Source organism: Lampetra planeri, chromosome 6 (genome assembly GCF_965212315.1).
Source record: "Lampetra planeri chromosome 6, kcLamPlan1.2.h2, whole genome shotgun sequence".
Classification (NCBI taxonomy): domain Eukaryota; kingdom Metazoa; phylum Chordata; class Hyperoartia; order Petromyzontiformes; family Petromyzontidae; genus Lampetra; species Lampetra planeri.
Genome location: NC_136112.1, coordinates 1,767,394 through 1,793,583, shown reverse-complemented (window position 1 = coordinate 1,793,583; position 26,190 = coordinate 1,767,394). Strand labels below are relative to the sequence as shown.

Genomic DNA, 26,190 nt, shown 5'->3' with positions numbered 1-26,190 from the left:
TAGCCAACCCACCCTCTCGTGTGCCGTTCCGGACTTAATAAGAAGTGCTCGCTGACAACACTTGCCCCAACAGTTTGATGAGACTATACGGGGGATCTTTGTCTTTGTGTTCGCATGTCAGGAATGCCAGGGCGGCCCAGGGGAGGCATGGGAGGCCGCGCCTTCAGCGAGGTCGGGGAGCGATGGGGGGGCTCCCCAGACCGACACCCGGGCGCACTCAGGAGCAGGTAACGTGGTGGGAGCAGGTCACGTGGTGTGAGCAGGTGGGAGCAGGTGGGAGCAGGTCACGTGGTGGGAGCAGGTGGGAGCAGGTGGGAGCAGGCCACGTGGTGTGAGCAGGTGGGAGCAGGTCACGTGGTGTGAGCAGGTGTGAGCAGGTAACAGGTGTGAGCAGGTGGGAGCAGGTCACGTGGGAGGTGGTGGGAGCAGTTATGTGGTATCAGCAGATGGGAGCAGGTGACGTGGGAGGTGGTGGGAGCAGGTGTGGGCAGGTGGGTGGGAGCAGGTGGGTGGGGGGGGGGGTGCATTGTAGATGGAAGCAGTTGGGTGACAGTGGGAGCAGTTGAGTGGGTTTAGTTGGGACCAGGTGGATAGGTGGGTGCATGTATGCTTGTGTCGGTAGGTACACGTGGGGGCGGTGGTGGCGCAGCAGTTAGCGCGCTGCGCTACGAACCTGGTGACCCGCATTCAATTCCCGCTCACGACCAAGAACAGTGGCGAATATCCGAACTGGTCCTGGGCCTCCCCTAGGTCGACTCAGCCTCAAATTGAGTAGCTGATGCGGTGTTTAAAAACATCGCAACTCGGGAGACAAAGTCGACCGGGCGTGGTGCTCGCTACTCACCATCTAACAGCACTCGCTTCAACAGTATGTTGATGCTATACGTGGGGGGGGGGGGGGGGGCGGTATTTGTCTTTATCTTTAAACACATCGGGCATGGGTGGGTGGTCGATAAAAACGAGTAACATTTTGTGGGAAGTCAATCAGTCCCCCCCCCCCCCCCCCACACGATGACAACTTATCTGTTCTCATCGCTCCAATGTGACCATCAACTTTGTCTGCGTGTCCTCTCTCGCTCTCTCCCTCCCTCTCTCTCAACTCCTCTGTCTCTCTGTCTCTCTCTGCTCAGGGCTGCGAGTGAGGACAGGTGAGCGAGTGGAGACGACGCGGGGGAGGAAGGGAGGAACTGGGAGTGGAGTGAGGAGGAGTGAGGGCCCGGGATCGAACCCACGCGCTCGTCCTGCGTGCTAGGCGCTGGAGATAGAATCTCTCCACGCCACCGTGACGCAGCCGTAGCCATAGCACAACCGTTACCATTGTACAAAGGTGGCTTGGTAACTGAACCAACCTCTCTCCTCCTCCCTGTAACCACCGCCAAAATCCCGACTCAACTAAATCATTTTTTTTAGTTTGCCAGGTAAGGGCTCACTTCGCTGCGTACTTCTTTTCTTCAGAAGCGACCTGCCGATCACAAATGATAGCTCAACGGAGTTGGCTTATTGCGTGGCAATTTATAGCAGCCGAATACTCGAAACGCGTGACGTTGATTCGAAATGTGGAGGGGAAAAACCGGAGGACCCGGAGAAAAATCCACGCGACCACGGGGAGAGAGAGAGAGAGAGACACAAACTCAAAATAAACATCAGCAGGCGTCAGGGTCGGGATCTAACCCACGACCTCCTGCGTACCAGGTGAGGTAGTCAACATCTCATAGCCACCGTCACGCGCCCCTTCACCCCCTCCCCCAGATTCGGGGGCCCCCCACCCGAGCCACCGGGCGTCACCCTCCCGCAGGTGGAGCTCACGGAGGAGGAGAGGAGAATCATCCAGGAGGTGATGGCGCGGGCGGAGCGCATGGAGAGCCAGGAGCAAGAGAGAATAGGGTACGCGATCATCATCACCACCACCACCACCATCGTCAGCAGAATCATCATCACCAATATCACCACCACCACCATCGTCATCGGCAGCAGAATCATCATCATCATCATCAATATCACCACCACCACCATCGTTATCGTCAGCAGAATCATCATCATCATCATCATCAATATCACCACCACCACCATCGTCATCGGCAGGGAAATCATCATCACCAAGATCACCACCACCACCACCACCACCACCATCGTCATCGGCAGCAGAATCATCATCACCAATATCACCACCACCATCATCATTATTTTCATGAGAATCATCAGCAGCAGCATTGTCTTCTTTACCATCAGCAATTCAAGATTGATTTTCAGAAACAAGAGACATCATCGGCATCTCCATTGTCATCAGCAGTATCATCATCATCAGCATCACCATTATCTCAATGATCATCTTCATTGTCAGAAGCAGAGATGTCATCAGCAGCAGCGGCGGCAGCATCACCAATAGTTATCATCATTGTCATGGCCATTACCATCATCAGCAGCTCCATGGACATCATCAACTCCACCACCACCACCACCACTATCATCACTATCATCCTCGTCGTCATGGTAACACCACCGCAGTTCTCGAGAAAGGAGTTGTCACCACAATCGTCGTCGTCACCACCACCACCACCACCACAATCGGCGGCATAACATCGACGGATGAAGATTCTGCAGGTCTCGTACTGCAGTGATTAGCAGTCGCTCCCGGATCGATCGTGGGAGTAGAGTCGGGGTGGGGGTGGAGGGTGGGAGGGGTGGGGGGGGATGCGTGGAGTTAGTTGGGTAGTCGGCTCACCTCGCTCCGTCACTCGCTCGCGTGTTGACGATGCACACCGCTGATCGCTCATTCCACTAAGTGACACCGAGCGCTCCATCAGAGGCGAGGACGGGTTGGCAGGGGGACGATCAGTCACGAGCACAAACAAAGACAAAGATGTCCCGTGTAGCCTTAACAGACTGTTGGGGGAAAGTGCTGTCAGCGAGTAGCAGCACCCTATGAAGGCCGGCACGGCACACGAGGGGGTGGGTTGGCTAGCACCACGCCCGGCCGCATTTGTCTCCCCAGTGGCGATGTTTACACATCGCACTGGGTACTCATTTGAGGCCGAGTCAACCTATGGGAGGCCCGGGACCGGTTCAGATAATCGTCACTGGTTTGGCCGTGAGCGGGAATCGAACTTGGGTCGCCGGGTTCGTAGCGCAGCGCGCTAACCGCTACACGACCGCTCCCCACCAACACCACCACCAACACCACCACCACCAACACCACCAACACCACCAACACCACCACCAACACCACAACCACCAACACCACCTCCAACACCATCACCACAACTCGCCGGCGTGCGCTAACTACACCACCGCTTATCCCACATATTGAGACGTGCACGCAGATCGCCTTCATAGGCACACAGACACAAAGAAAAGACAAAGATCTCCCGTATAGCCTTTAACAGACTGTCGGGGCAAGTGCTGTTTGCGAGCACCTACGAAGGCCGGCACGGCGCACGATCGGGGTGGGGTGGCCAGCACCACGCCCGGCCACCTTTGTCTCCCCGAGTGTCGATCCTTTACTACACACCGCACCAGGTACTCATAATATATATAAATAAACAAAGGCAGGCTCAGCAAAATCGACGAGACTCTGCAGTGGGACGACCCGGCAGGATCGGTTGCGATTTAAACAAATAAAAAAACAACAATAATTCTCTCGCTGCAGTCAAACGTCACCTGCTGGGGCAGGAATCGAACTCGGGGGGGGGGGGGGGGGGGCCCGCAGCGCAGTGCGGCGCTGCCCACGTGGCACGGATACCCCTGGACCCCCACAGAACCCCCCCCCACTCCCCCCCCCCATTAATGAGATTAATAAGGCGGAGTGCACCGTCGATTCACGTCTGCAGGGAGCACACATTTATTAAAGTGACGACCATACGCCAAGGGGGGGGGGGGGGGGGGGCGAGAGTCTTGGGGGGGGTCGTCTCTAAACCCCTCCAGCCCCCCCCCCCCCTACTGCCTCACTTCCAAGTCAAACCCCACGATGCAGAGGGACACAAAGACAAAGATTCCCCGGTGCGTGTAGGAGCCAACGGAGTGTTGGGGGCAAGTGCTGCTAGCGAGCACCGCCGTTGAAGGCCGGCATGGCACACGAGGTGGGGGGGGGGGTAGCTTCACGCACGCCCCGGCCGCCTTTGTCTCCCCAGCGGAAATGTTTTATACACATCGCACCAGGTACTGTACTCGTTTGAAGGCCGAGTCAACCCAAGGGAGGCCCAGGAGCGGGTCACATCATCCTCTGGGCGGTGTTATTGGCCGCGCGGCGGAAATCGAACCCGGACCGTCGGTTTCGTAGCGGATTGCGCTCACCACTACGCCACCGCTCCCCCAACGTCACCAGGACACCACGCACCCCCCCCCCCCCCACGACTCTTACCGATAGACGCAGCACGTACACCACACGCCACACGCGGTGATGTTCTAAGATTCATGATGAGGGTGAGAGGCATCGATGTGCATTATAAGCACGTCAAATGTGTCACGTCGAGGATGTACGTTGAGCTTCTTTCGCACCGTACGTGGACAACCGCGATAATCGGAGGTGCATTGCGATGACAATGCTATTGGTGGTGGTGGTGATGGTGATGGTGGTGATGGTGGTGATGGTGATGGTGGTGATTGTGGTGGTGATGGTGGTAATGGTGGTGGTGATGGCGGTGGTGATGATGATGATGGTGGTGGTGATGATGGTGGTGATGATGATGGTGGTGGTGATGGTGGTGATGATGGTGGTGGTGGTGTTCCCGAATCGTGGCCCAGTTGCTCGAGGCGGGCGTTCTGTGCCGAGAGCTCTGCACCAAATACAAACGTCGCATTGCCAACACCCTGGGCTCACTCTCCTCAGCGTGCCCCCCCCCTCATCCCCCCCCCCACCCCCAGACCCCTCATCCCCCCCCCACCCCCAGACCCCTCATCCCCCCCCCCCTTCATCTCCACCCCCCACCCCCCGAACCCCTCCTCCACCCAGCCCCCCCCTCCTCATCTCCACCCCCCACCCCCCCGAACCCCTCCCCTCTCCCAGTCCCCCCCCCACCACCACTCCCATGTGAGATGAGCTGGAGCCGGGCCTGTGTTTAATTAAGATTTTGTTGTTGATGTTGTTGATGATGATGTTGTTGATATTGTTGTTGACGATATTGTTATTGATGTTGCTGATTATTGTTGTTGACGACGATGATGTTGATGATATTGTTGTTGTTCAGATTGTTGTTGATGGTGTTGATGTTATGATTGATAATGTTGATGTTGTTGTTGATGGTGGGAGCAGGATGCTCGTGGAGAGGGTGGAGGGGCTGCGTCAGACCGCCGTGGGGGGCCCCACGGCAGGCGCCGAGGGGGGCTGCGCGCTCTGTGGGGGGGCGCTGGGGACCGGCGACTCGAGCCGCGTCTGCCACGACTGTAAGAAGGTGCGGGTTCGCGCACGGGACACGCGCACGGGGGATTTAAATAAATTAACCCCCCCCCATTCAACCCCCATCCCCTCGATCAATCAAATGATCCCTCCCATCCCCAAGGAAGCGGCAAACCAAGGCAACAACAAGAAGAGACATTTGAGTTTTCGACCTCGGCATCAACATTTTTTTAAAAAACCCAATTCGCCATTCCGAGCGGCGCGACGCGCACTGCTGCGTGGACACGAGACGGTGGCGGTGGTGGCCCGTCAACAGACTGTTGGAGACAAGTTGCTGCTGGCGAGTAGCAACCTCATGAAGGCCGGCACGACACACGGGGGGGGGGGGTGGATGGCCAACGCCACGCGCGGTCGCCTTTGTCTCCCTCCCCCCAGTACTGATGTTTCATACGCACCGCACCAGCTTACTCATCCAAGACATCTGTGAAACCTACCGGGCTTCTGTGGACAAAGAGCTTTCTAGCTCATCGGATTGCTCCACCGCGTCCCAGCACAGGGGCCCTGCCCCGCGTCTCTCGGCCACCAGGGGTCGCACGTGTTGACTTGCACATCCCCGTCCCTCCACTCCGGTGCCCCTTAGAAGTACCGTACAACAGAGGAATCGATGCAGCTGCAGGTGATATATTTATTAAACAACAATCTGGCTCACCACTTAATGCAAGTGTGCATCATTAGAAATCGCATTCTCCCCGAGTATATTGAATTTAGTCTTGTTAAATATATATATACACAGCCATCTGTCCACCACGCAGCACGGATGGCGAGGGGGCAGTGTTCCAGATGACGCGAACGGTAGAATGGGGCTACGACCTCCCGCAGCGAGCGGCCGTTCATCTGCGGGCTTCGGGGAGAGATGAGAGGCAGGGGAGAGCGTGGAGGGGAGTGGAGTGAGATGAGTGGCAGGGGAGAGCGTGGAGGGGAGTGGAGAGAGATGAGAGGCAGGGGAGAGCGTGGAGGGGAGTGGAGTGAGATGAGTGGGGAGAGCGTGGAGGGGAGTGAGATGAGAGGCAGGGGGGAGAGCGTGGAGGGGAGTGGAGAGAGATGAGAGGCAGGGGAGAGCGTGGAGGGGAGTGGAGAGAGATGAGAGGCAGGGGAGAGCGTGGAGGGGAGTGGAGTGAGATGAGAGGCAGGGGAGAGCGTGGAGGGGAGTGGAGTGAGATGAGAGGCAGGAGAGAGCGTGGAGGGGAGTGGAGTGAGATGAGTGGGGAGAGCGTGGAGGGGAGTGGAGTGCGATGAGAGGGGAGAGGTAGGAGAGTGCGTGGAGGGGAGTGGAGCGAGAAGAGAGGGGAGAGGTAGGAGAGTGTGTGGAGGAGAGTAGAGTGAGATGAGCGGGGAGATGCAGGCAGGAGCGAGTGCGCGGATGTAATTTATCCTTGGATCGTAATTGCGTATCGGGAGACGTGGTCCCATGCACGTGTGTCTGTGTGTGTCTGTGTGTGTGTCTGTATGTGTGTGTCTGTGTGTGTGTGAGAGCAGTCTGGCACCTGCACGGGAGTAGTTCGGTAGTGGGGGGTTTAGGGGAGGCGAGAGATCTTCTGTGGAGAAAATTTAGAGAGGTCGTGGTGGGGAAAGAGAGAGGTAGAGGTGGGGGGGGGGGAGCCTGCGTTTGACGTCTGTGAAATAGCGCTTCATAGCTCATCGGATTCCTACAGTAGAATGCATATTCTGGTTCAATCCGCGAGGCGACGGAGGCGCGCACACGGCGTGCGCGCCGTGTAACTGTTTACTAATTACCCCATTTGGGGGGGGGGGGCGATGACAAATTGCGTGTTATGTTTTTTTTGTCGTCTGCGAAGCGGGAGAAATTACACGGAGCAGCGACTTCCCAAACGGCATCGTAACATTTGACTTACGGGCTGCTGATGCTGTAGCTTCTGTAACCGGTGCCGTGAGAGGGGCCAAGGAACTTGGTGCCAAGGCGGGCGGGGAGGAATCGACGCGCGTGAAACACGGCGATGGAACGCATCTCCCGCTCGAGTGATTGTTGTCCGTGCAGTCATATTTCAACAACAACAACAACAACGTTGAGAGCAACTACTCTTTCATCCTCCTCCCCCCTCCTCCTCCTCTACCCTTTTCCTCCTCCCCCCTACCCCCCCTCCTCCTGGTGTTGGGGATTTACGATTCCCTCGCTCGCTTTCGCATTTCATTTATTTTTTCGAATTTATTTACGACCGGCGGCCTTCGTGTGACTACGACGGTGGGGAGGGGTAGGTGGGAGGGGGTAGGTGGGGGGGGGGATAGGTGGGGGGAGGGGTAGGTGGGGGGAGGGGTAGGTGGGGGGAGGGGTAGGTGGGGGGGGGGTAGGTGGGGGGGAGGGGTAGGTGGGGGGGGTAGGTGGGGGGAGGGGTAGGTGAGGGGGGGGAGTCCATATCAGAATCAGGATATTGATCGGGACTGGAGGAGAAGAAATCCGAGGAGCTATAAAGCTCTTGTTCACAGATGCCCGATAGGGACAGGTCAGCGAGTTACAGCATCAACCGATACAACAACAACAAAACGACACGAGTGCAAGAGAGAGACAAGAACAACAATCCCAGACCACACCAAGACAACAACAACAACAGTCCCAGACCACACCAAGACAACAACAACAGTCCCAGATCATTTTTCTCTTATTCTTCACCTGAGGACGGCTGCTTGCGTTGTGGCCGAAACGTCGTGAGAACTGTATTTTATTATGTTTTATTTTTATTCTTTTATTTCCCTTCTACGTGACTTTACCGAAAGAACCAAGAAGATGAGTCCCAGACCACACCAAGACAACAACAACAACAATCCCAGACCAAGACAACAACAACAACAACAGTCCCAGACCACAACTCAGACATCACCGGAGCGCCACCGCGTGTCTCATTTCGGGACTTCAAGCAGGGAAGGCGCAGGTTCGAGTGGATGGGATCGAGGGGAGGAGTTCGGGTGGAGGGGGTTCGAGTGGATGGGATCGAGGGGAGGAGTTCGGGTGGAGGGGGTTCGGGTGGAGGGGTTAGAGGGGAGGGGTTCGGGTGGAGGGGTTAGAGGGGAGGGGTTCGGGTGGAGGGGGTTCGAGTGGATGGGATCGAGGGGAGGGGTTCGGGTGGAGGGGTTCGGGTGGAGGGGGTTCGGGTGGAGAGGTTCGAGTGGAGGGGTTCGGGTGGAGGGGGTTCGGGTGGAGGGGTTCGAGGGGAGGGGTTCGAGGGGAGGGGGTGGAGGGGGTTCGGGTGGAGGGGTTCGAGGGGAGGGGTTCGAGTGGAGGGGGGTCGAGGGGAGGGGTTCGGGTGGAGGGGTTCGGGTGGAGGGGTTCGGGTGGAGGGGTTCGGGTGGAGGGGTTCGGGTGGAGGGGTTCGGGTGGAGGGGTTCGGGTGGAGGGGTTCGGGTGGAGGGGTTCGGGTGGAGGGGTTCGGGTGGAGGGGTTCGGGTGGAGGGGTTCGGGTGGAGGGGTTCGGGTGGAGGGGTTCGGGTGGAGGGGTTGGGTGGAGGGGTTCGAGGGGAGGGGTTCGAGTGGAGGGGGGTTCGAGTGGAGGGGGGTCGAGGGGAGGGGTTAGAGGGGAGGGGAGGGGTTCGGGTGGAGGGGGTTCGGGTGGAGGGGTTCGAGGGGAGGGGTTCGAGGGGAGGGGGTGGAGGGGGTTCGGGTGGAGGGGTTCGAGGGGAGGGGTTCGAGGGGAGGGGTTCGAGTGGAGGGGGGTCGAGGGGAGGGGTTCGGGTGGAGGGGTTCGGGTGGAGGGGTTCGGGTGGAGGGGTTCGGGTGGAGGGGTTCGGGTGGAGGGGTTCGGGTGGAGGGGTTCGGGTGGAGGGGTTCGGGTGGAGGGGTTCGGGTGGAGGGGTTCGGGTGGAGGGGTTCGGGTGGAGGGGTTCGGGTGGAGGGGTTCGGGTGGAGGGGTTCGGGTGGAGGGGTTCGGGTGGAGGGGTTGGGTGGAGGGGTTCGAGTGGAGGGGGGTTCGAGTGGAGGGGGGGTCGAGGGGAGGGGTTAGAGGGGAGGGGAGGGGAGGGGTTCGGGTGGAGGGGGGTCGAGGGGAGGGGTTAGAGGGGAGGGGTTCGGGTGGAGGGGGGTCGAGGGGAGGGGTTAGAGGGGAGGGGTTCGGGTGGAAGGGGGGTCGAGGGGAGGGGGTCGAGGGGAGGGGTTCGGGTGGAGGGGGGGGGGAGGGGTTCGGGTGGAGGGGGGTCGAGGGGAGGGGTTCGAGGGGAGGGGTTCGAGGGGAGGGGTTCGAGGGGAGGGGTTCGAGGGGAGGGGTTCGAGGGGAGGGGTTCGAGGGGAGGGGTTCGAGGGGAGGGGTTCGAGGGGAGGGGTTCGAGGGGAGGGGTTCGAGGGGAGGGGTTCGAGGGGAGGGGTTCGAGGGGAGGGGTTCGAGGGGAGGGGTTCGAGGGGAGGGGTTCGAGGGGAGGGGTTCGAGGGGAGGGGTTCGAGGGGAGGGGTTCGAGGGGAGGGGTTCGAGGGGAGGGGTTCGAGGGGAGGGGTTCGAGGGGAGGGGTTCGGGTGGAGGGGGATCGAGGGGAGGGGTTCGGGTGGAGGGGTTCTAGAGGAAGGGTTCGAGTGGAGGGGGATCGAGGGGAGGGGTTGGAGGGGTTCGGGTGGAGGGGGATCGAGTGGAGAAGGTTCGAGTGCTCCGCATGACCGCCCGTTCAACACCACGGGTTTTCTGCTGCTGCTGCTGCTGTCACCGCTGCTCGTGACACTGCGGGCAGCAGAGCGCCACCCACCGTCGTGCTGCACCCACCACCGCTCCCGTCTCGGTTCCTCCGTCTGAACCCAAAGCACGCCACCGGTTCTTCTTCGGCGAGAGCGCGGCCAATTAGCCAACGAACGCGCACGGCTAGGAGGGGAGGCCCTCATCCAGCAGTGGACGAGACCACGGCGGACGACCCATGGAGACACCGCCTGCAGCATCATTGGCGGGGCTAGGGAAGGGATCAAAGAAAAATCGCGAACGTCGGATTCACGTCGCGCGGGCGTCGCTCGAGGATTGGCGCTAGAGGGCGCTGTCTGCCCACAGAACCAACAGCGCGGTCTCGTTTCAGTTTCATTGATTGGGTACCGGCGGGAAGTACCCGGCGTTGCCCGGGCGATAAAGACACACACACATATCGACGTACACACACATCGACTTACACACGCACACATATCGACGTACACACACAAACACACACAGACTTACACACACACACATATCGTACACACACAAACACATCGACTTACACACACACACATATCGACGTACAAAAAACATCGACGTACACACACACACATATCGACGTACACACACAAACACATCGACTTACACACACAAACACATCGACGTACACACACAAACAAACACATCGACGGACACACACACACACATCGACTTACACACACACATATCGACGTACACACATAAACACATCAACTTACACACACACATATCGACGTACACACATAAACACATCGACTTACACACACATCGACGTACACACACACATATCGACGTACACACACGCACATCGACTTACACACATGGACCGATATAGCCCTGTGAGCCATGCGGCTCTTGACTCGGGTGCAACCGCAACAAACTAAAACATGAACAAAGAACATCTTTAAGTGACGACGCGTAACAGAAACATCCAGGAAAACCAGTAAAACCTTCCAGAAAAAAGCACCGTACATTAACGCTGTGTGCAAAAATCCCAGTGGGATCCAAGTCAAACAATAACAACCATTCATAATCAACGTTTTTGGGTTTAGATCGCGTTATTTATAAATGTGTCGTAACCCTCCACCACCCGACACGGCCAATCAGCAAGAAAGTGTCACGTTGACAAAAGACAAATAGTTCACTACTTTAGCCCACCGGTGTGTGAAGCGTGAAACTGCTTTAGCCCACCGGTGTGTTGAAGCGGCCTTCAATTGTTACTGCCCGCTAACAGCACTTGCCCCAGCAGTCTGTTAAGGCTACAAGGGGGAACCTTTGTCTTTGTTGTTTTTGTGTCTCCCCCCCCCCCCCCACCGTGTTGGTTGCAGAGCGTGTGCGGGAGGTGCGGGGTGCAAACGTCGACTCGCAAGCAGAGCCGCGTGTGGATGTGCCGCCTTTGCAACGAGCAGCGGGAGGTAGTGGCGGCACCGCGACACGCGACATGCCGATCAAATTGGGTCCCACCACCGATGTTATCCGTAAACACGACTGGACACGTGTTGAAAAAAAAAGGGCTGTGTAGCTCATGGGATCCTTCCAGTATCAATGAATATTCTGATTTAAAAAAATACGCACCAAAAAATTCTGACAAAGACTCGTACTTACAATAATACGGTTTTTTTTTTCGATATGAGAAAAAAACAAGTTTTGCTAGCTAGCTGGCTTCCTTGGCTGGCTGGCGCGAGGGCGAGAAAGTGCGTGGTGTGGACGTCAGCCTCTTCTCCCCCTTGCCCCGACACCTGTACCCCCCTCTTCCTACCCCCTTGCCCCGTCACCTGTGCCCGCTCTCCCTCCCCCTTGCCCCGTCACCTGTACCCCCTCTTCCTACCCCCTTGCCCCGTCACCTGTACCCCCTCTCCCTCCCCCCTGCCCCGTCACCTGTACCCCTCTTCCTACCCCCTTGCCCCGTCACCTGTACCCCCCCTCTTCCTACCCCCTTGCCCCGTCACCTGTGCCCCCTCTTCCTACCCCCCTTGCCCCGTCACCTGTACCCCCTCTACTTACCCCCTTGCCCCGTCACCTGTACCCCCTCTCCCTACCCCTGCCCCGTCACCTGTGCCCCCTCTTCCTACCCCCCTTGCCCCGTCACCTGTACCCCCTCTCCCTCCCCCCTGCCCCGTCACCTGTACCCCCTCTTCCTACCCCCCTTGCCCCGTCACCTGTACCCCCACTTCCTACCCCCCTTGCCCCGTCACCTGTACCCCTCTTCCTACCCCCTTGCCCCGTCACCTGTACCCCCCCTCGTCCTACCCCCTTGCCCCGTCACCTGTGCCCCCTCTTCCTACCCCCCTTGCCCCGTCACCTGTACCCCCCTCTTCCTACCCCCTTGCCCCGTCACCTGTACCCCCTCTTCCTACCCCTGCCCCGTCACCTGTACCCCCACTTTCTACCCCCCCTGCCCCGTCACCTGTACCCCCTCTTCCTATCCCCTCCCCCCAATCCCCGAGGGCAGCTGTGGAAGCGCTCAGGCGCGTGGTTCTTCAAGGGGCTGCCCAAGTACGTGCTGCCCTCCCAGGGCTCCCTCGCCTCCCCGAGCAGCGCCGAGGAGCTCGCCACTCCGGGTGAGCGCGGGGGGGAGGCATCAGGAGTGGGGGGGGGGAATTAGAATATTTGTTTAATCTGCAGGAGGAATCCGATGAGCTATTAAGCTCTTTTTTTTCGCAGATGTTCAGTAAGGGGCACGGGGTCACGACGTTACCACAACGGTACAAAAACATGATACGAGTGCAAAGTGTAGGAAAGGTAAAGACATCACTTGAAATATATCTTCACTGTTTTAATTCCACCAGGTAAATCCCACTTAGCAATTAGCTTCTTTTGTCATAAGCGACCTGGCCACAAGTGATAGCTCAACGAAGTGGCTTATCACCTTGTGGAAATTTAGAGTAAAAAAATGTATCAAAAGTTAAGGGTGGTAGGGGGGGGGCACCTGGAGGAAACCCCACGCGTGCGAGGGGGAAACACTCTATCCCTGTACGGGAAGTTAAACAGATGGCGATTAGTCCACCCTTTGCTGTACCGCCTTCTCCTAGAGCGCCCACGGGAAGGGAGTTGGACAACATCCGTGCGTGATCCACCAACCCTCCACAGAGCTGGGTTATAGGCAGCCACGCGCAGCAGCGTAGTAACCACCACGCGGCTGAAGATTAAATTAATACTGGTAGGAACCTCCTGGTTACACCAGCCCACAGGGGGATTATTGTGTCCGTCCGTCGTGCATCCAAAAATGGGTGGGGCTGGGTGGAGAGGGGAGGGTGGGGAGGGGCTGGGTGGGGGGTGGGAGGGGTGGGGCTGGGTGGGGAGGGGCTGGTCACCCCGTGGTGCCCTTATAAAACTCAACGTTTAACCTACTCACGCCGACTTGTGCCCGCCCTCACAGTCGGCCATATTTGCGGAATACACCACGCCGCCGTTGACCCTGGCCATTGACCGAGCAACCCAACGTTCCTACCAGCTCCCTCCGCAGGAATGTGTTTTTATTCTGGATCGGAAACATTTCAGATTTCACGCGATGATGATGACGATATTGATGTTTAAAGTGCTTGCTACAAATGGACCGCAATACCCCTTGCTAGTCAAGGAACAAAAACCATCACACACGTACTCCGGTCATCCTCGCAGTAGCGGCTTTTGGCTCGGCCATCGAACAAAGGTGGTGGTCACCGCATCGCGCGCGTTCAGATGCGCTTCTGCGGCCGTCTGGAACGCTCTTCCTTCCGATATTAGGAAGCCACTGGAAGCGATGCAATTTTAAATCATCCAGATTGACAAACTCATTCTTTTAGAACTGATTTGTGTGTGTTAGTTTGTTTTCCTCCCCTCCCCTGCACCTCCATTTAGCACGGTTGGCTACGTACGGTGCGAAAGAAGTTCAGACACACGTACAAGTTCCGTGTTAAATAAAGATGCGTCCTCGCATTTGCACATTCTCTTGGCCGTGAACGCGATCCACCGATGACCTCTTGACCCTGACCTCGTGCAGAGTCGGGGGGCGAGGAGCGCGTGACCCGGACCGACAGCGCCGCCTCCTCCTCATCCTCCGTGCAGCGCGCTCGCAGGCGCGGTACGAGATTTACACCACCAATCGTCAACGTCGTCGTCGACATCATTTTAACACGCAGGAGGCTTTCGCGACCAATGTTATCCGTCGTCGAGGTTGTTGTTGGGTTAGATCGCGTTCTTTATGAATGCGCCGTTAAACCCCTCCACCAACCGACAGAGCCACTTGGTAAGGTTTGACACGTGAACAAAACGTGGCAATTCGTTACCGCTACAGCACGCCGGTTGCGTCTTGGAGAAGCCACAACATTTACAATTCGAGTACGACGTTTCGCCAGTAATTACAACGAGCATCATCAGGCGTGCAGCCAGAGTTGTGGTGAATTCCACAACTCTGGCTATTATGAATCATCATCAGCAGCAGCAGCAGCAGCAGCCACGGTCTCAATCCACTGCTGGATTAAATTTCCTACCACCCTCCCCACCTCCCCACACACACACACGCCGCTGCTACCGCCCATCTCACGCACGCGCACGGAACGATTGGGTCGCATCATCATCGCTGATGATCCGTGGGTGGAGGATTCTGCTCACAGCGTGAAACGGCCTCGCGGTTCGCGGTAGCGCCACCGCCTGTGGGCAAGAGATGTTAACTCCCTCGCCTGGTCTACAGGAGGTCGTGGGTTTGATCTGGACCCTGACGCCTGTTATATATATTCGGAAGTATAAATGTGTCGAGCCCCTCCACCACCCGACACAACCAGCAAGGTTTGTCACGTAAACTACGCGGCGAATTAGTTACTACTTCAGCCCGCCGGTGTGTTGGAGAGTAAATCCACAATATTTACAATTTTAATTTCGACGTTATGAATAATATTGGTCGCGAAAGCCTACGTGTTAAACGGTATATGCGGAGTTGGCATGTTCTCTCACTCGCTCTCCCCGTGGTGGCGTGGATTTTTTTTCTCCGGGGGTCCTCCGGTTTTCCCCTCCACATTTAGAATCAACACCACGCGTTTATCAACATTTGGCTGCTGTACATTTCCACACGACGATATGCCACTTTCGTTGAGCCATTATTGGTGATAGCCAGGCAGCTTCTGAACAAGAACTGCATAGCTTAGTGTGGCCTTACCTGGTAAAATATGATCTCTCTCCCACTTCAGCAAAAAAAAAATATTGCTGTGCTTTCCCACCTGATGATGATTGCTTGTGTTGCGATCGAAACGTCGTGATTTATTTGATTTTATACCTACGTGACTTTTCCGAAAGAACCAAAGAGTATGAAAAAAAGTCTCGTTTTATTTCACAGCTCCGAAGCCATCCCTAGGCAATGGGGAGCTCAGCTCCACCCGAAGCCAATCATTGCCCCTGGGGGCTGCCTCGACCGAATCGCTCCCAATCAGACCTCTGCGCACGGCGCCAGGCGAAGCGGCCGCTCGATTGGCAAAGGCGTGCCAAATCGGCCAATGGTGAGCTAGTAAATAAATCGACCAATGGTGAGTCGGCAAACAAATCGACCAATGGTGAGTCGGCAAACAAATCGACCAATGGTGAGCGAGCAAACAAATCGACCAATGGTGAGCGAGCAAACAAATCGACCAATTGTGAGCGAGCAAACAAATCGACCAATGGTGAGCGAGCAAACAAATCGACCAATGGTGAGCGAGCAAACAAATCGACCAATGGTGAGCGAGCAAACAAATCGACCAATGGTGAGCGAGCAAACAAATCGACCAATGGTGAGCGAGCAAACAAATCGACCAATGGTGAGCGAGCAAACAAATCGACCAATGGTGAGCGAGCAAACAAATCGACCAATGGTGAGCGAGCAAACAAATCGACCAATGGTGAGCGAGCAAACAAATCGACCAATGGTGAGCGAGCAAACAAATCGACCAATGGTGAGCGAGCAAACAAATCGACCAATGGTGAGCGAGCAAACAAATCGACCAATGGTGAGCGAGCAAACAAATCGACCAATGGTGAGCGAGCAAACAAATCGACCAATGGTGAGCGAGCAAACAAATCGACCAATGGTGAGCGAGCAAACAAATCGACCAATGGTGAGCGAGCAAACAAATCGACCAATGGTGAGCGAGCAAACAAATCGACCAATGGTAGGCGAGCAAACAAATCGACCAATGGCGAGTCGGCAAACATCATCTGCGGGGGGGGGGGGGCGATGACGAATGAATTCCTCCTCCTCCACGCGTGCAAGTCCAACCAATCGCGAGCAAGTTACCGCCTCCGTCGCACGGTTTCCGATTAACTTGAAACGCCGAACTAATAATAATGATACAATAACATTGATATTATACAATAATAATAACACGTGCAAGTTGAGCCAATCACAGCCCAGTCACCCCCTAATTGGCTACCACGCATGCGTCTTTTAACCAATGGGTGTTCCGAGCGTGAGGCAAGGGTCTCTCTGAGACTATGGGTCTCTGTGTAACTCTATGGGTCTCTGTGTAACTCTATGGGTCTCTATGTAAGTCTATGGGTCTCTGTGTATGCCGATGGGTCATACCGCCCCCATCCCCCGCCCCCATCCCCCGCCCCTCCTCTCGTGCCGCAGGAGCTTCCGAATCCCCCGGAGGGGAGGGTGATGGGGGGGACGAGGGGTCGCGGGGGAGGGGCCAGCGGCCCCCACCGCGGCGCGGGGAGGTGACACACGGTGCGTTGCGCGCGTCCTCACGTGACATGGATGATGGTGGTGGTGATGATGATGGCAGAGATGATGTTGATGGTGATTATAATGGTGTAGTGATGGTGGTGGTTGTAGGGATGATGATGGTGGTATTGGTGGTGGTGATGATGATGGCAGAGATGATGGTGGTGATGTTGAATGCGATGATGAATTATGCTGGAGGTTGTGGTGGTGATGATGTTATTTTGACTGGAGTCGAGTTGATGATGATGATGGCAGTCGTCATGATGATGACCACTATGATGACGATGGTGAACTTTGATGTTGGGGGTTGGCCCAGGATTGGGGGGCGGCGAAGGGGCGGGGCCGCCCGCTTCGAGGGGGGCTCGCCCCCCCGCGGCGTCGTCACGTGACCGCGCGCACGACTCGGGTCACGTGGGCGGCGAGCCCGGGAAACGAGGAGACGAGACGGCTCATGACGTCACACGTACCTCGTCAGGGGGTGAGGATGATCATCAATTCATCATGATAAGTTCATCATTATAATCATCATTCATCATCAATTCATCATCAATATCGTTCACCATCAACATCAATGAATCACTATAATCATAAATGCATCAATGTATCACCATAATCATCAATTCATCATTGTAACCACCATCATTAATTCAGATGGGTCTCTGTGTGAGTCATAGACTCACACAGAGACCCATCAACTCAAAGATACCCATATAGAGACACATAAATTGGCACAAAGACTTATAGATACAAATATATCGCGACGAAGGACCATTGCCGAAAACGTCACCTATCATTTACTTTTTCCTTTAAGGCCAAGCGGTGTTATTGACTAATGTTTCTAATTTGTTGTTGTCGATTGTTGTTGTTGTTGATTATGCTCTAGCACCACTGCCACCACCACCAGATAATCCGTTTCAATCTGGCAAATTAGAAAATTATAACGATCTTTCTGTCATTGCAAAGGCAACGATCCCCCGTATAGCCTCAGCAGGGTGTTGGTGGCAAGCGCTGTTCGTAGCGTGTAGAAGCACCGATTAAGAAGGCCGGCACAGTGTGGCACGCGGGTGGGTGGGTGGCCAGCACCACGCCTACACACTCGCACTCATGATTTCTCATCCGGCGAAACAAAAAAAACCCCCCATAAACTTCAAAACTTGGACTTCAAAGGAAACGCGCTAAATAATTGAGGATCACCGAGCAGGGAAAGATGTCATCAACACGGCTCTTACCTCTCTATTTGGGACCCGTGAGATTGCAGCAGCCTCCCCCACGGGCCCCCCCCCCCTCCCCCACGGGCCCCCCCCCCTCCCCCACGGGCCCCCCACCCAGGGGAGGCCGTGGGCTCTGAATTAGTCGTGACCGGGGTCAGCCTACGCAGTGCACCCTCCTTCCCTCTCCCTCCTCCTCCCTCCTCCTTCCTTCACCCTACCCCCTCCTTCATCCACCCCCTCCCTCCTCGCCCCCCCTTGCCCCCTCCCTTCTCCCTCCTCCCCCCTCCTTCCTCCTTTCCCCCGCCCTCCTCCCCCTGTTCCCTCCTGCCTAGTCCTTCCCCTCCTCCCCCCCCCTCTCCCCTCCTTCCCATCCTAAACTAAAACTATATATTTTTTAAAACTAAAACGAACCGTTTTTTTTATTTTACCAAGTAAGCCCCACTGAGCTATTTAACTCTTTTTCCGAAGCGACCTGGCCATAAATGATAGCTCAACGAAGTGGCTTATCATCGTGTGGAAATTCACAGCAGCCAAATACTTTAGACGTGTGCTGTTGATTCTAAATGTGGAGGTGGGGGGGGGGAACCGGAGGAGGACCCGGAGAAAAATCCACGTGATTACAGGGAGAGAGACACGCAAACTTCAAATTTACAGCAGCAGGCGTCAGGGTCGGGATTGATCCCACGACCTCCTGTATACCAGGCGAGGTAGTTAACATTGTTCTTGCTACTTGATGTACATGCGCGCGTGTGTCAAGTGTGTGTCGCTGTATTGATGGAAATGTAGGTCTGTGGGTCTACTGAATGTCGGGAGTGGTGGCGCAGTGGTTAGCACACTGTGGCTAATATCAGAGCCAAGAATCAGAACCTGTCCTGGGCCTCCTTTACGTCGACTCAGGGGGAGACAAAGGCGGCCGGGCGTGATGCTGGCCACCAACCCCCTTCGTGTGCCGTGCCGGCCTTCATAGGTGCTCGCTGACAGCACTTGCCCCGACAGTCTGTTAAGGCTACACGGGGGATCGTTGTCTTGTTGCAGCTCCTAGCCGCGCGGACCCCGGGCCGCCCCCCACGTCGCGACCCCAACAAGGGGGCCCTGGTGTCCAGGCGCCCCCCGCGAGGGAGTCCCCCTACCCCACAGCCTCGGGAGACTCCGGTAAGGAACATCCACACAGTGCGCACGTAATCAGCAGCGGTATCATCGTCATCACCATCATGACCATCATCACCATCATCGTCACTATCATCGTCACTATCATCGTCCTCACCATCATCATCATGACCATCGTCACCATCATCACCATCATCGTCATCATGACCATCATCGTCATCATCATGACCATCATCATCATCACATCATTTTTTAAACTACTCAAATATGACACCCGCGTGTGATCCCTTTTCCAATGCACTGCTAGATGAGCCCCGCCCCCACGCAGTGCGGGTGGTCGTGGAGATTATTTGACCATACTTCACCACCCTGGTGAATACGTGTGTGTGTGTATATGGTATATATACACAAAAGACAAAGACACCCCGTATAGCCTTAACAGACTGTAGGGGCAAATGCTGTTAGCGAGCACCTATAAAGGCCAGCACAGCACACTAGGGGGTGGGTGGCCAACACCACGCCCGGCCGCCTTTGTATCCCTAGTGGCGATGTTTACATATCGCACCAGGTACTCATTTGAGACTGAGTCGACCTAGGGGAGACCCAGAACCGGTTCAGATAATCGTCACTGGTGTTTGCCGTGAGCGGGAATCGAACCCAGGTCGCCGTGTTCGTAGCGCAGCGCGCTAACCGCAACACCACCGCTCCCCTACTGCTCCCCTGCACCTGCATGGAGACACGAGTGGCAGCTCACGAGCAGGAGGGAGATGGATGGATCGTGAGCAATGTCGACGACGTGGGACGGCCTTCATCCAGCAGTTGACAGACAATTGCTGACGATGGTGGGATGATGGTGACGATGATACAGAGAGAGAGAGAGGAAGGGAGAGGAAGGGAGAGGAAGGGAGAGGAAGAGAGAGGAAGGGAGAGGAAGGGAGAGGAAGGGAGAGGAAGGGAGAGGAAGGGAGAGGGGATAATCACGCAGTGGCTTTACCCAACAATCCACCGGGTCCGTGACCCCGCGCGCCACGTGACCCCGCGTGACCACACGCGCGTCAATTAGGAGTGGACGGGTAATTGATGATGTGCCGAGGACAAAAATAATGAACGGATGGGAGAAGGAGACGGATATCCCCCTTGTCGAGCCAACGTGGGCCGAGTCGGTAGCGCTGTCAGCGAGCGCCTATTAAAGGGTGCGGTGATTGGTTTGATGGTTGACTGACTTCACGAGAGAGCAGAGACATGCACGGACACGCAGACGCACGAAGAGGCTGCATGTACAGGACAGGCAAAGACAGAGGGGAGCGGTGAGCGCGCTGCGCTACTGATCAGGGCTTCGGCCCGAGTTCGATTCCCGCTCACGGCCAACCGCCAGTGTGACGATTATCTGAAGCGGTTCTGGTCCTCCCCTAGGTCGACTCAGCCACAAATGAGCACCTGGTGTGGTGTGTAAACTTCGCCACTGGAGAGACAAAGGCGGTCGGGCGTGGTGTTGACCACCCAACCCGCTCGTGTGCCGTGCCGGCCTTGATAGGTGCTCGCTTTGCAGCACTTGTCCCAGAAGATTGTTGAGGCTATGCGGGGGATCTTTGCCTGTGTCTGCAGTGAACCACCCTCTCGTCCAATCACCCATCCCCCGCACCTCAACACAACCTTCCCACCTGCTGTGTGAATGCCTCATTGCCCCCCTCCCACACACCCCCCCCCCCCCTATCCGCACCCCCACCCTTACCCCCCTCCACCCCACCCCTAGGTGTCGCACAGAGGCCCGGGCACGTGAGCGCGCGCTATTCGGAGGCCAGGCCAGGTGAGGAGTGAACAATTAATTAATCGCACCCATAATCGCGCGGTACGGTAATCGATTAATCGTACTCTCCGATTCGTATTCAGTCGCGTTGTGGGTCATGGATTCTTCGGAGGAGGGGAGGGGAGGGGGGGTTGATTAAAACATCGAATCGTGCGCCGTGAGTCGTGATCAGTCCTCATCGCGTGTGCAAGTCGCGCGCAACTTTGTGTCGGCTACCGGAGATCACTTGCCCGCCTGATGACGCTCGCAGCAGTTGTCGGCACGTCGTGCTGTTGTTTCATTTAAGTCTTGAAACGTCTCACGCTTAGCGGCGGTGATCATCATCATGATGATGATTGAGGGAGGAGCTTTACCGGGGAGACAAAGGCGGCCGGGCAGGGAGGGCAGACGGGCGTAGCGTTGGCCACATCGCCCCCTTCAGAATGGGTGCGCCGTGCCGGCCTTCATTAGGTGCCCGCTTACGGGCACCTAATGCGCTCGCATCTCCCACACGCGCTCGCATCTCCCACACGCGCTCGCATCTCCCACACGCGGTGACATCTCCCACACGCGCTCGCATCTCCCACACTCGCTCGCATCTCCCACACGCGCTCGCATCTCCCACACGCGCTCGCATCTCCCACACGCGCTCGCATCTCCCACACGCGCTCGCATCTCCCACACGCGCTCGCATCTCCCACACGCGCTCGCATCTCCCACACGCGCTCGCATCTCCCACACGCGCTCGCATCTCCCACACGCGCTCGCATCTCCCACACGCGCTCGCATCTCCCACACGCGCTCGCATCTCCCACACGCGCTCGCATCTCCCACACGCGCTCGCATCTCCCACACGCGCTCGCATCTCCCACACGCGCTCGCATCTCCCACACGCGCTCGCATCTCCCACACGCGCTCGCATCTCCCACACGCGCTCGCATCTCCCACACGCGCTCGCATCTCCCACACGCGCTCGCATCTCCCACACGCGCTCGCATCTCCCACACGCGCTCGCATCTCCCACACGCGCTCGCATCTCCCACACGCGCTCGCATCTCCCACACGCGCTCGCATCTCCCACACGCGCTCGCATCTCCCACACGCGCTCGCATCTCCGTGTATAACGGGGTGGGGGGGGGGGGAGTTTCGCCAATTACCGCGAAAGGAGGAATCTTACGAGCAAAAACAATCACCGACCCCGCATCCAAACATGGGAGCAAAATAAAGCCACGGTGCGGGGGTGGAGAGGCGGGGGAGTCAAACGCCCCCCCCTGCACCCCCAGTTACATAACAGCTGATCCCCCGCGCATGCGCACAACGTGTGTTACTCCAACCCTCCCCCTCCTCCTCCGCGCACCAGCCGCCCCACGTCTCTCCTAGAAACCTCAATAAAGAATTTCCCCATCACCACTCGAACCCCTACAGCCCGGCCACTTAAAACAACAAAACTCAACGCAGACGTAAAAAACACGGCGGCTCTAAGGGGGAGGGGGGTGTAAATGTTTGTTTTAAAATATACAAATTATAAAAAAAAAAATTGGAAGAGGAATCTGATGAGCTATAAAGCTCTTTTTTCACAGATTTGCAGCAGGGGGGCACGGGTCAGAACGTAAGAACAACAAACGATACAAAAAAGCGATAGGAGCGCAACGTATAGGAAAGTAAACAAATCACTTAAAAATATACCAATTAAACGAAATTATGTATATTTTAAAACTCTTACTAGGTAAATACCAATGAGCTATTAGCTTATTTTTATGCAGCGATCTGGCCACAAATGATAGCCAAACGAAGTGGCTCATCGCGTGGGAATGTATAGCAGCAAATTAGGACTGGCGACGTTTCGGGCAATGACCATTCTTCACAGCACATGCGAATATCTCCTTCAACAAAGCAACGAAGCGAATCGACACGCGTGTGAAGAAGCCTCGGTAATTATTATTCTTTAAAAAATATTGTAAAGTTACGGTTAAGCGTGCGATGTGTTACCGCTCCCCCGTGACGACACGATACGACTCGAACGCCATCACGATAGTCATTCAATCGCACGCCTGTCGCATGCAATGGGGTCACGTGTCCCCTGCAGCCACTAAAGGCCGCTACGCCAACCCAACCACCTTGTTAACAACACCGGTTTCCCCTCGGGCGGACGTGGGCCAACCTTGTGAAGTGTGTGTGTGGTGTGTACTGTGTGTGCTGCTGGGTAGGGAGCTGTCTCATGCGGTGCACTGTGGGGTGGGTAACTGTACAGTCCACGCTAAACGATTTTGCTTTATTAAGCCCCCTTTTTGGAATGCATCTCCTACTTCCGCATAAAGCGAGGGAAACCCCGCAGTTAAATATCGAGTTGCCTGGCCGAGATGGGAATCATAATCCGATCTCCAGCGTTTAACCCCAACGTGTATGGAGTCACTATTTGCTGAGCGGGCTGTCCTTTATCCACACACCGAGAATCATCATCATCACCGCCATCATCATCGCCATCATCAGCAGCAGCCATGGTCAATCCACTGCTGGATGAAGGCCTCCCCGAACGGTCGCTTTCTCTCTCGCACGATCCCGCGATGTTAACGATCCACCGTTGTACCTGCTAAGGTTCTAAAGTTAATCACATCCCTTTCGGCTGTCACCAAAAATATATATTTCGTATCTCGAAAACAGTAGTTACTTAGTTCCGTCCATATATCATAAATTGATAAGTCACAATTCACAAATAAACACATTCCTGCGGAGGGAGCTGGTAGGAACGTTGGGTTGCTCGGTCAACGGACAGGGTCAACGGCGGCGTGGTGTATTCCGACTGTGAGGGCGGGGCACAAGCTGGCGTGAGTAAGTTAAACGTTGAGTTGTATAAGGGCACCACGGTGTGACCAGCCCATCCCCACCCAGCCCCACCCCCGACCCCTCCCATTTTTGGATGCACGACGGACGGACGGACACAATAATCCCCTGTGGGCTGGTGGAACCAGGTGCTTCCTACCAGTATTAATCGATGCCTCGAATGTTCTGGCTGGCTGCTGATTGGGCTCATCTCCAGCCCAACAATACTCGATTGTTAGCGGCTGTGCGCGAGCCCTCGCCATCGAAACTAGCTGGGCAACTGGCTACACGGGATTGTAGAACATCTTTCGCGCACCGTACGGAGCCAACCGTGCTAATTTGAAACGGCAGAGGCAATTCGTTTAGATAATTATAGATAATGACACACGAAAAGGTGGGAATAACGGAGAGAGAAATTACCACGGTTACTTCGAAATCGCTCTAACTTTTTAATTTTTCCTCCTTATTTATGCAAGTCTGGCTAGAATATTATGTTAATTATAGAGGCATATACAACTCTTTCGTCCATTAGCTGATTAGCGGATTACTTTTAGCTCTCCGAGAACATGGGGGATTTGTGAGATGAGCTTGAAAATGACAGCCGTTTTTATATTTTCCGTTGCAGAGAAACGCGTTTTTCTACTCATACAGATACACACATATACTGTGTAAAAAAATACGGACACTGTACCTCCTGCACTCGTGTACACTGCGGTGTGTCCCCCTTTTCTGGAAAGAATCACAATGGGATGCATCCTGATTGCTTCTCACCTGGTTAAATTAAAGGAACAATCGATCAGGCAGGGGGGGCGGGGGGGGGGGGGGGGCAGGGGGGGCGGGGGGGGGGGGGGGGCAGGGGGGGCGGGGGGGGGGGGGGGGCAGGGGGGGCGGGGGGGGGGGGGGGGCAGGGGGGGCGGGGGGGGGGGGGGGGCAGGGGGGGCGGGGGGGGGGGGGGGGGGCAGGGGGGGGCGGGGGGGGGGGGGGGGGGGGGCAGGGGGGGGCAACTCGAAGGGAGCAGATGGTGAGTCATGGGAGGCTCTGGTGGGCGGGAGGAACAGGGGAAGCGTCTCGATCTGCTCGCGAGGAGGTAGTCGGATCGGGGGATGTTACTGTGCGTGAGGGGGTGAGGAGGGAGCAGACAAGGAGGGAGGAGGGAATGAGAGGGAGCCATGGCAGAGGGTTGGGGGTGGGGAGGGGTTTGGGGGGGAGTATAGACAGCCGAGGAGGGCGGGGAGTGACAGGTGGGGCCCGCGGGATTTGCTGTGCAGTGCTGGAGCTGTCCCTGGTGCTGAACACGGGGCGGCTCCTGCTGCTGCTGCTGCTTTCCACGGTCGCCGATGCGAGCTTTGAAGGCAGCCGCCACGCACGCAACCAGGCAGACAATGCCCGTGCAGGACCCTGATGACGAAGGGGCTCGAGACTCGGGCTTGGCTGTCTGGATTAATGACCGTAATTAATTTGTGTTGTTAATGCAAAGCCCACGATGCTATCGCTTTAAACAAGAGCCCAGAGCTGGCTGCTTTCACGTCAGAGACGGCCGCGTGGTGAATTCCTAAGCGATAGCGCTGTGGACTGCCTGCCCCCCCCACCACCCCCTCTCACTGCCCCCCCCCCCCCGCGTGGTTCAGGACCCCCCCCCCCCCACACTCCCATACCAGGCGCCGCCTCGGACCTGCGTTAATGAGACCATTAAGGCCACGCTAGCGCGGTGTTTTGGGTTTTTTATTTAACGAGATTCGGAATCACTCCTCGGCTCGCTCGGAGCCCGCGCCGCTGGGCGCGCGGGAGGAAGCGAGAGAGAGGGGGAGGCGCGCGCCTCATGATGGGTGACTCCTCGCGCTCGAGGCCAGCTCCCCTGATTCCCTCTCTCCCCTCACCTCTCGTTTTATTTTTTTTACCATCAGAGGAAACAATAAGATGTTCGGTGTAGTCGTCACTTTGCTTCGTTGACCATTTCGTTGTTTTTAATGCTTTGCTTTATGTAACCCCCCCCCCACCCATTTTTCAATGAAAGATTTCACAATAGATTTCACGCTCTGCTTTCCTACCCCTTCCATCCCTCTCTCTCTACCTCCTCTCTCTACCCCCCCTTCCCTCTCTCCCCTCACCTCTCTCCCTCCTCTCCCCTGTCTCTGCTTCCACCTCCGCAATCCACGCACGCGCTCTGCTCTCCGTTCCCCTCCCTTCTTTCCCCCACCTCCACATGTATCTATCCACTTCGCCATTTGGCCCTCCCCACGCGGATAGCTCCCTTGTTCTCTCCCTCCTTCCCTCCCCCATTCTCTCCCTCATTCCCTTTCTCATTCCCTCCCTTTCACCCTCCCCTCTCATTTCCTCTCTCTACTTCCTTCTCTCTCTCTCTCTCTCTCTCTCCACCCCCCCTGCCCCCACGCACGCCATCACCTACACGTGTTTAAACGTTACATTCCTTTGTACAATCACCGCAAAAACAACGACCTCCCCGTTCACTCCTTGCGGGTTCGTGGTGGGGGAAGGAGGGGGGTGGAGGAGGGTTACACGACCTTACCTCACCACGCAGGTCTGCTGTG

At 56.4% G+C, this 26,190-nt stretch overlaps 1 protein-coding gene across 1 annotated transcript in view; it reads left to right on the top strand.

The window, feature by feature from the left end:
- The window catches only part of LOC144719360 (rabphilin-3A-like), an 83,726-nt gene that overhangs the window by 22,526 nt on the left and 35,010 nt on the right, over nt 1–26,190 (top strand). The window contains exons 2-12 of the mRNA XM_078595222.1: nt 122–227; nt 1,131–1,148; nt 1,750–1,884; nt 5,249–5,387; nt 11,370–11,456; nt 12,494–12,602; nt 14,024–14,104; nt 16,622–16,720; nt 17,034–17,195; nt 18,964–19,080; nt 20,789–20,842. Of these exons, the coding sequence (XP_078451348.1) occupies nt 124–227; nt 1,131–1,148; nt 1,750–1,884; nt 5,249–5,387; nt 11,370–11,456; nt 12,494–12,602; nt 14,024–14,104; nt 16,622–16,720; nt 17,034–17,195; nt 18,964–19,080; nt 20,789–20,842 (1,105 nt within the window). The 5' untranslated portion in view covers nt 122–123. The remainder of the gene's footprint in view (nt 1–121; nt 228–1,130; nt 1,149–1,749; nt 1,885–5,248; nt 5,388–11,369; nt 11,457–12,493; nt 12,603–14,023; nt 14,105–16,621; nt 16,721–17,033; nt 17,196–18,963; nt 19,081–20,788; nt 20,843–26,190) is intronic.